Source organism: Diorhabda carinulata, chromosome 1, assembly GCF_026250575.1.
Source record: "Diorhabda carinulata isolate Delta chromosome 1, icDioCari1.1, whole genome shotgun sequence".
NCBI classification, from domain to species: domain Eukaryota; kingdom Metazoa; phylum Arthropoda; class Insecta; order Coleoptera; family Chrysomelidae; genus Diorhabda; species Diorhabda carinulata.
In genome coordinates, this window is record NC_079460.1 from 18,783,589 (window position 1) to 18,793,763 (window position 10,175).

General features: G+C 31.5%; 1 protein-coding gene across 1 annotated transcript; it reads right to left on the reverse strand.

The window, feature by feature from the left end:
• Nucleotides 1-1,842: 1,842 nt before the first annotated feature.
• On the reverse strand, nucleotides 1,843-9,224 carry LOC130897077 (DNA-directed RNA polymerase III subunit RPC4-like). The gene is made up of 7 exons (XM_057805654.1): nucleotides 8,726-9,224; nucleotides 8,458-8,674; nucleotides 8,283-8,400; nucleotides 8,144-8,224; nucleotides 8,000-8,088; nucleotides 6,579-6,770; nucleotides 1,843-2,073 (listed from the first exon to the last, which is right to left on the reverse strand). Exons 1-7 carry the CDS (start codon nucleotides 8,908-8,910, stop codon nucleotides 1,963-1,965), a joined length of 993 nt encoding a protein of 330 aa, XP_057661637.1. The 5' UTR covers nucleotides 8,911-9,224; the 3' UTR covers nucleotides 1,843-1,962.
• Nucleotides 9,225-10,175: the final 951 nt, after the last annotated feature.

Sequence of the window (10,175 nt, forward strand, 5' to 3'; positions counted from 1 at the left end):
TCTTTTTCGTTCCAGATACTTCGTACAGGCTGCGCATGCATGAGAATACGTAGAACCGAGCTGGAACCTCGGAGGATAGACAAATCGTTGCCATTATGTCTTCCTTAGTGGGAGCAGCTTCCACTTGTAGAAACTGACCATATAGATTACATATATGGGTATGTTCTGTGGTAATAGTCGCATTCAAGGTGTAATAGTCTCTATTACACCATGGTCGCATTCAGTGGACGTAGCGTTTAGCGCTACTCACAGAGCACACCCATCTTAGCGGTAGCAAGCCGTTTTCGATTTATGTCATATATGTAATACTTACATATGGATAGTTTCTATAGCTGTTCCGACTAAGGAAAACAAAATGGCAATGATTTCTCTATCCTCCGAGGTTCTGCGCATTCTCAAGCATGCGCAGTATAGATAAAGCATCTGGAACGAGAGAAAATGAATATTGTCGGCACCGTAACGTAAAGACGTTTTTTCCTATAAGAACTGTCCATTTAGGAGTTTTACATATATGGTTCAAATGGGTTCTATAATAACCCATTAAGGTTTTTTTATTATTTTTCATTTCTTCAATAGTTGTTTTAAAAGGTAATAATTCCATTATTCGTCGCCAAGCTCTACTTTGCGTTCCGCGATTGTTGAAACTTTGTAGTTTCGTATCTCACAAACATGGTTCTATTTGCAGAATCTCGAGAAATGCAATTATTTCCCCGTTACTCCCCTCCATAGTATGTATTTCAAAGACAAACACGTGCGATCCCGTCGCGCTTACGACGCACACCTACAATACGTAGTATGGCTGCTTCATGGCATTAATTCCCGCGTTAACCTCTTAGATGTACCGCTACTTGAGCTATTGCCTAAAGCCAAACGGCAATGTTAATGCCGTTGTTAAATTATCACGTTAAGTCGTGGCTACACCTACGGTTAAGGTCCATTATCGTGATAATTAATGGCATTTATCGTTAATGTGGCCCCAAAGTAAGAAAGGTTACAACTGAGGTTTGAAACATGGCGTTCTCTCCAGAATGTGTTGAATATGGAGGATAGAGGTAAAGAGAACCTATGCTACAGAAAGTGTCCATCAAATCCTTTACGTTAGGGAGGCGCTACTATAGCGTTAGTGTAAATTTTAAATGAAGCACTAGAAATTTAAGAATAAGGATAGAGAAGGAAAGAAATACAAAAATTCTTACAAATTCACAATAATTAACATTCAGCGTTATGCCACAGTAGCTTTTCTAGGTTATATTTACAAAATTATTTTGGAGTACGTGAATAGTTTAGATTTTGTATACTAATATTTAATTAACGACTCTAGTCATTTGAAATATTAAATTTTCTAACACTACATACTTCACTCTATCTAAAATAACTAAGTTCATATGATATCTCGTCCGACAGGCGCACCATTCTGGTCAAATTTACCGTCTACAAGCGAACAGTTTTTAAGTTAAACCCCCATATGAGATAGTCCTCCTTACCTCTACCCTCCATAGTGTTGAGTTTGTAGTGTATGTGTATGTGTCACCGAACGATTCCTAGAATTGTACAACAGTTTCGCCCCTTGAATGCGATCAATATCTGTTTTTATCCAAATTGAGTGATGTCCTATGAAACTTTGTTAAATGTTAATTTATAGACTTGGCAAAACAACTTCAAATTTTTTGAAACGATCATATTCACAAGTTATAATTGGCATTATCGCCCGCTAGGTGGACAAGTTCCTAAATAATGTCTATCCCTATACCTAGTGTTTGAAGTATATATTAGCATATTTTAAATAAACTGAGTGAGCACAAACAGGTTCATATAATTTCAATTATTAAGTAAAAATAAATATCGATAAAGCAGGAATGGTTTTATTTAACATCAGTATAAATTCATATCACATTTCAGTAACGCAAATACATTTCAGAGATCTTGCATCACAAAATCCAAAGGCAGTAGTAGAAGGCAGAATTAAGGCAGCAGTCTATCCCAATGAGGTATCAAGGAGTATCGATTTTTCACATTACCTAAAACAGCTGCTTTCGGTTTACCCTTATTCATATGATTCAAAGAAATAATATCCTGAAAAAAAAAATGAATTTATTAAATATTTGTTTGACTTTCCAGTTATTACTTTAAAAATTAAATAAATAATTTCAGCTAGACAATTAGTTAAGTGTTTATGTCTTGGTAATAAACAGTGTGAATATAACTAATTCTCTATCTAAGATAAAGGAAGTAGATCATAGAGTTTTGAATATTTATTTTGAAAATCCCATCAATATAATCCGTTGAATGATTTCGGTGTCTCCGAAACGAACTGTTGGACGCAAATAGTTCCGTTTTCGACAGCAAAAGTCGTGGCATTTTGTGGGGATAATGTAAATGTCAATTTCGGAGGTGGAGCTACCCGAGGAACTAACAATGTGTTGTTATGAACGGGTCCGCCACATGGGCCACGAAGCCGGTCCCATCCGGCTAAAATCAATTTCGAAAATTCGGCGATATACGTTTGATATACCGCGGAATTCGTTTGATATATGTTTTATTTCTTTATTTTCTAGAATTTTTGAGAACTTCTTATTAGATATATAAACGAGTTTGTTTAGCGGAATGAGTTTAGTTTAAAATAAATAGTAATAGTGAGAAGAACGAAATAGAAAAGTAACCGAATAATGTTAATAAATTATATAAGTTAGTTATGTCTAGTGTTAGTGTTTAAATAAATTAAGTTAGTAAAAGACAGTGTTTATAAATTCACTCGAATATGCGAATAAAAAGAGTGTAAATAAATAAAAAACATAACAGAATTACAATCATCTATGGAAAAAGAATTAATAGGTATTGGCCCATGTAATTCAAAATGCAATAAAATCTGTTGCAGATTTGCTACCCGTAGATTACGAAAGTGCTATTGGTATTCATTTTTTTTATATTTTCATGATTCAAATGAAAGCTCCAAAGAAGTTTTGTGCCGAAAATGACACGGAATATCAATAAATGCTCGGTTATAGTAAAACCAGATGGCTTGCTATTATGCCTGCCTTGAAGAGGGTTTTAAAAATATATCAGTGTTAAAAAGCTACTTTTTGAGCATTGAAAAATGTTTCCTTCTACTAAAAAACTTCTTTAAAAATCCCACATCCGAATTGTTTTCATTAAACTGTCTAGAAACTTGAAGGTGAGACTGTAATGGCAATTGAAGCTGCAAATGAAATCAATAAATTAATTTAAGTTAACTTAGAAACAAACCAATTAGTTTCTTCCATTTATGGTCCGTCAATTAATGTTAAAATTAAAATATAATGGTACTGATGTCAATGAAGAGTTTGTGACGGTTACAGAATTTTATAAAACACGCCGTGAATATCTAGAGCAGTGGACTTGCTTTCTTACCAAAGAAATGGGAGTTATTTTATTGGGCAGATTTAAAAAAGATCCCCACAAGAGAATACATTCAAAAATCTCTGGAAGTATGAATTGAGAAGCAATATATTGACTGTAATAAAGATACTTAAGTTTTTGAAGAATTTCATCGTTTACTTATTACATTACATAGCAAAAAGTAACAGAATGGAAATAATTTAAATGTTTCCACGAAAACCGTTGGGTGGAAGTATTTAAGCATTTTCACGCCAACAATCTTCAGCATGAAAACTTTTTATTTTAATTGAATAAATTTTATGTTCAGTTGCCACATATGATCCAGTAGAAAGAGTATTTTCTATTATGAACAAATTGTGGATATCTGAAAAAACCCAGTTACAAATTTCAGTTGTAAAGACGAATATTAATATTTTTAATTTTAATTCATCCTGGAGCAAATCAAGCAAAAATTCGAAACAAATGATGACCCAAACATAAGTTTTTCATGTCATAAATGACTGAACACAAAGATAATTATAGAATATTGAAATTCCTTTACTGACAATTAAGACAAGTCAAATTCAAGTACAGTTTTCAACAGTTGATGATATCTAAATTGGAATTTCTGGAACCGTTGGTGATATTCATACTGAACACACTGTTTACACTTCACCAACACTCACAATTACACTGTCTGACGCGCGTTTCGGCAACCAAGTCATCGTCTTCAGAGACTGAAGGTAAACAGTATAACTTCAATCCCTGAAGACGATCACTTGGTTGTCGAAACGCGCTTTAGACAGTGTGAATGTTAGTATTGGTGTAGTGCGGAATCAAAATGGGTACATTATGTTGCTATTTTGTATACAGAACCACGTTTTTATTTTTTTAATGGAGCCAAATACGAGAGCTATATTATTAATATTAAGGTGAATATAAAAACAACGTGCTAAGAGTTTAATTTGTTCTTCTGATAATATAACTCAATGTTTTAAGTACCTATATTTTTTGAAAAAGTGTTTTTTTTTTCATTGACTACATAATATTTGACCTAAATAAACCTACGCCCCGTTTTGAGTCAAAGAATAATTGGTCACGTTACATATACTACATATTATTTTGTATCAAAGCATATTGTGTATTTTGCTGATACTATGGCTCTAAAGGTACATAATGAGAAACAGTCATATATTTAGCTTTATGCTTGAACAAATACTGTATTAAAACAAGTCAACAGACAGCTTTCCTTTCCAGAGTCATTAGGAGACCTATATTACATCACTCAAGAAGTCGTATGACTCACACGCAGATGGCGCTGCCATTGTCAAATCCATATGACGTTAATGAAGTACCAACATTTAAAAGACTATGTGTAAAATTTTGATTAGTCAGAAAAAAGGGACAGCCAATGAAGTGAAGCTACTTTTGTTATTTTCAAAATAATTTTGTATGTTAATTTATCATTACTTCTTGATGATAAAGAATACTGTACTAGTTCAGCAATCGCTTCAAAAGTGTTATCCGGACTCTACCTCTATCGAAAAGAACCACTAATGGTTATTAGTTTGCTGAATTTAAATGTGATCGTTCAGGCACTGATGATGGTGAACGTTCTGGTCGTCCAATTGAGGTGGTTACTCCAGAAAATATCAAAAAAGTGCACAAATTTGTTATATTTAATCGTAAATTGAAATTGCGTTTGATAACTGAGGTCGTAAAGATATCAGAAGGCGTAAACTCACAGTCGATCAAAGGCAACGTGTTGATGTTCAAGAGCAGTGGACTGCACTGGGGGAACCACGTCCAAAGGCACAACAATCAGCTGGAAAGGTTATAGCTTCAGTATTTTGGGGTGCGCATGAAATTTTGTTCATCAACTATCTACAAAAGGAAGAGACAATCAATAGGGAATACTACATAGAGTTGTTGAATCGTTTGAATGTAAAAATCAAGGAAAAACGCCCTCATATGTCGAAGAAAAAACAACTGTTTTACCACGAGTAGGTTCCGATTCACAAGTTGATGACAATGATGTTTCCTCATCCACTATATAGTTCAGATCTATTTCCCAGTGACTACTGGCTATTTGCTGATCTCAAACAAATGCTTGCCGGTAAGAAATTCAGCTTAAATGAATAAGCAATTGCTGAATATGAAGCCTATCTTAAAGCAAAGGACAAATCCTTCATCAAGAACGGCATTGGGAAGTTACAGAAGCCTTGGAATGATTGTATTGCTCTTGAAAGATATAACATTGATGAATAAAATCGATAACCCGTTACATTAGAAAAGATACTTTTTTGATTTAAAATGTTTTATAAATAGTTTCAAATATAAGTAGGAAATGAATCAAAAAATTATATGTGTTTTTATGTAACAGTTATAAAAATCAATGGGTACACTGAATTTATTAGGGTAAATGTTTGAAGTGAACCTGAATACAGTCAAAATTTAAATTTATAATGGAATTAGATCAATTTATTTATTACGAACATAACATATTGAAAGTATAGGCAATGTAGACATGAAATTTAAGATATTAATTATAAAATTTATTAGATATTCAAAAGTTTTTCATTCAACATTATTTTTCTCATTTTATAGAAGTCAAATTTTGCCTGATTTTGTAATTTATTCTGTATGGAACTACTGATACCAATGTAATCCATTTTTCAATGATGTTACCTCCACCTGCTTCCTATTTATATCAAATAGAAACCAACGTTCCAGTATTAATAATGAACTCTCTACATGACTAAAAATTTAATATTTGTAGTCGGTAATGTGACTATTGAATTTGAAACATCAAATGAAATCATTAAAAGTTACAGTCTGTTTTTTTTCTTTTCATATTTGATTAAGGAAATCCTGAGCATTGGATAACTTAAAATTTTCTTTCTAATCTTATAAGTTTACTATAATGATAAATAATATTTCCTAACACATGTTTTAGAACCCTGTTTTTAGTTGCTTTTATGGAATAACCCAGTTAAAAATTATATGTATTTGCGATTATTTCAAGCCAAAAGATTATCCAAGGTAAGGAACCACAATAAAATATGATAAGAAGCACATGATCATTAGCGAACATTGTTTTCTAAATCAAAACTTTATAACTAGATGTCAAATTGTCAATAAAGAAATGTTAAATAAAAGTTCTTATAGTATAGCATTGTTGGAAAAAAAGTTTAATTTTATATTACACAAAAGGGAAATCCTACCTCTTTATAAGGTATATATTCTTCTGGTTCTAGTTCATATGCCATTTTGCCTATGTGTACTTCGACCTTCCCAGATTTCCTGACCAAAATTTTACCTATCTGTCCTTCTTGCATATCTCTAAGACAAAAATCGAATATTTTTTTACAATTTGGATCATCACTCAATCCTTTCCCAGCGAATGATGGAGGCATCTGGAATAAACACAATGTTTTCATAAAAAAGTGAGAAATTATAAGGGGGAATCCATTAATTATATAAGCCATTTTTTAATTAGTTTAGACTCCCCTAGCGCTTAGGTGAGATTTGCCTGGATCCTCCCCACCCCTTACCTGAGATGGACGCTAAAGATATTTTAAGCAAAATTTTTAATATTCTGATAGTTAATTATAATGGGTAAACAGTATTGTTCCATCGAAATAAAGCCACCGTGATTGTGTCAAAAAAGGAAACAAACCTATTAAAAAAAGTCTGTACACAAATATTTATGTAAAAGGATTAACTCACTCCCTCATATGTGGACAGAAAAAAATTGAATGTGTCAAAAAATAGAAGGAAAGTGTCCCACTGAAATAAATTACTGGGGAGGGCAGTAGCAAGTTCCAGGTTTCAATGAGGGTGATCTTTATTTCTATTTCAGATTGAAATTGTCTAATATTGTTATATACAACCCGTATCAAGGATATCCACACATATGTTTGTAATAACACAATGAGTAAATGACGATTGTAACCACTGAGAGTTTTTTCAGAAAAAACGTAGTTAAATGTGATAATTTTCATTTCCAATCATACAACTTATGTTAAATTTCATTAAGTGAGTATATATATAAAAAAAATCATACAATCTTTGAAGCAAAATTAAAAAAAAAGGTACTTATAGACCAATTTGCAAAAAGGGACATTTAGGGATCAAAATAAAAAGAGGAATTTTAGGTATTGTATCAATGGTTTTATCACCTGCTATATTACTCTCAACTGAATGATTTTAACAGCCATGAGATTTATTTTAGCTGGCAAAATGAAGTTTTAAAATAATTTTTCGTTGATATCTATAATATTTTTTATTTTGTTGATTTCCAATTATCCCCCCTGGGTTTAAATAAGATTTGTGAGATTTCGATGAACCCCCCTTCAATATTCTGAGCTCATGTAATTAATGGATGTCCCCTAATATATATTTCATGAGAAATTTGTCAATTTCTCATTTCAAGTTATTCACTTCTTGGATTCTTCAACTAAACATTCAGAGATATCAATTTCAATTGTGCATCAATATATTTAAGTTTAGTAGAATTATTTTGATTTGTGTCCATCTTATTTCATTATTCAATGATAATTCTCATATATTACTATTAAAACCTAATGTATTAATATAGCACTTACAATATGAACTTTTTGCAAGATTTTATAAATGTACTTACAGCCCATAAAGACATTGAAGGATGCTCAGTGTTCAGATGTTCTTCCTTGATAAACTCATTTGATAATAATTGTTCAGGTTCCAGTTTGACTGTAAAAAACAATAAAAAGAGTGGTATTGAAGAAGCAGCACTTGAAATACTTACTTTTTTTTAAAATAGGTGTTAGTGTTTTTTCAGATAAGTTGTTTTGTTCAACTTTAATTGAGTTTTCATTCTTGATTAAGGCTAAAAAATTATTAATTACTTCAGTTAATAAATTTGTATGTATTTTTGTATGTCTCACATGATTTTTTCAGTTGATTTTGCCAAAAAATAGGTTTAAAAGGCAGTTTTTCATCATCACTTTCTTCATCACAGCCAGTAATTTTATTGAAAACATTATCTTCTGTTTTCTTGTCAACCTAAAAATACAAATTATGGATCATTATATTCAAATATGATTCATATAAACATTAAACCTGGAACGAGTTCTTTTTTATAGTGGGCATGGATATAATTGGAGCATTGTCATTTTCTTTATCGCTCCGGCTTCCTGTCCACCTATTTGTGCGAACATCACTTCCCACTCCTTCAGAAAACACTCCAGATGATTGAACATATTTGGAGGAATTATCACGATGCTTTTCTTTCTTTTCTTTAACGCGCTCTTTGCCTCTTTCATCTTTCTTATTGAATCTAAAAACTCATAGTTGGTTTTCTAAAACTATCATAATGTAGAGAACTTACTCTTTTGCTTTATCCTTATTTCTTTTTACATTCAAATTGGGCACAAATACTTTTTTGGTTTGTTTAGGAGCTCCAAGATTTAACTCACGAGGTAGTTTCAATGATTGTAATCGTACATGTGTACCAGGTTCCTCCTTTATCATTTTTTTCAAATCTGGAAATTTGTTTTTATTCAATCCTGCCATAATTTTGAAAAATGTGTTAAGTATGCTCGATATTCAAACTTCTACTTTGAGGTTATGTTCACCTCGTGCACCACAATGTCAAAACACAAAATGCTATTCAACTCTCTCTTTAACCAAACTATGATTGAAAATCTCAAATGCATTTGAAATGTGGCATTCAACTCAAGATTTTTGTTATCTTTTGAAAAATTGAATGTTGCAGAAATTTCAGCTTTAACTCGGAATTCATCATATTTTACATTTGAGTATATTATTTACTTATTTTATTATTGTTACTGAGTGTATATTTGAAGATAAAATCAACTCTATACACTGGAACATCTTGAAAGTAACGCTCGTTTTTAAAAGCGATATTGCCATCTTTCTCCATGTAACAGTTTATTCAATTGCCTAAAAAATAAATTAGAAAGAAAACCGAAAAATATATATTTAATTTTCAACTATAATTGAGTTACTTTGTGTGCTGTATTTTTAATTTGTATATGTTGTTTAAAAGGTTTTAGAAACAAATAATGAGCAAGGCTCAGACAAAGCACTATTTTGGAAGCATCGAAAAAATAAGAAATATTATAAGCTATTCAAAGCTTGCTAATTCTATAAAACAATTTAACATCCATGGTTTTTGTAGAAATGCTGAGGAGTATGACCGTATCTTTTACTAGAATCATAACTTTTGAAATGAATTTCGTGGGAGTTGGACCAGTTCCACTTATATCTTACAAATTTTTTTCTACGCTTAACTGTATTTGTACATATTTTTAATTTTTTTAATATTTTTATACAATTATGACAAATTAAGTTACGTGAAAGTGGTCTATACATTATCATTGATATATTAGTAATAAAATAAACTTGACAACATGGATTTACAAAACATGCGCAAAAAGCTCTGTATTTAATTTTTATTCCCCACTAGAGGATGTATTACTGGTTGCTTGACCAATCTTCAATAAATTTTATTTTTGTTTATTGTAAATTCAAAAAGTATATTCGTATATGATTACTAAAAAATAGTAATAAATATGAAGGTGCTATTCCGAACTGATCTAATTATTTGAATTACTCTTTTCGCTTTCAAATGACGAGTAATGCTGTATTCAGAAGTTTAACGTCTGAAATGTATTAATAAATCCCTTTACTACATTCATTGCTATTGAAGTGATACGTTCAATTCATTAATTGGATATTTGATTCAAGCAGATCAGTATATTAAGATAAAAGCTTGGTATAAACAGCGTCCCGGCGCGCCGGCGTCGGATTTGTTG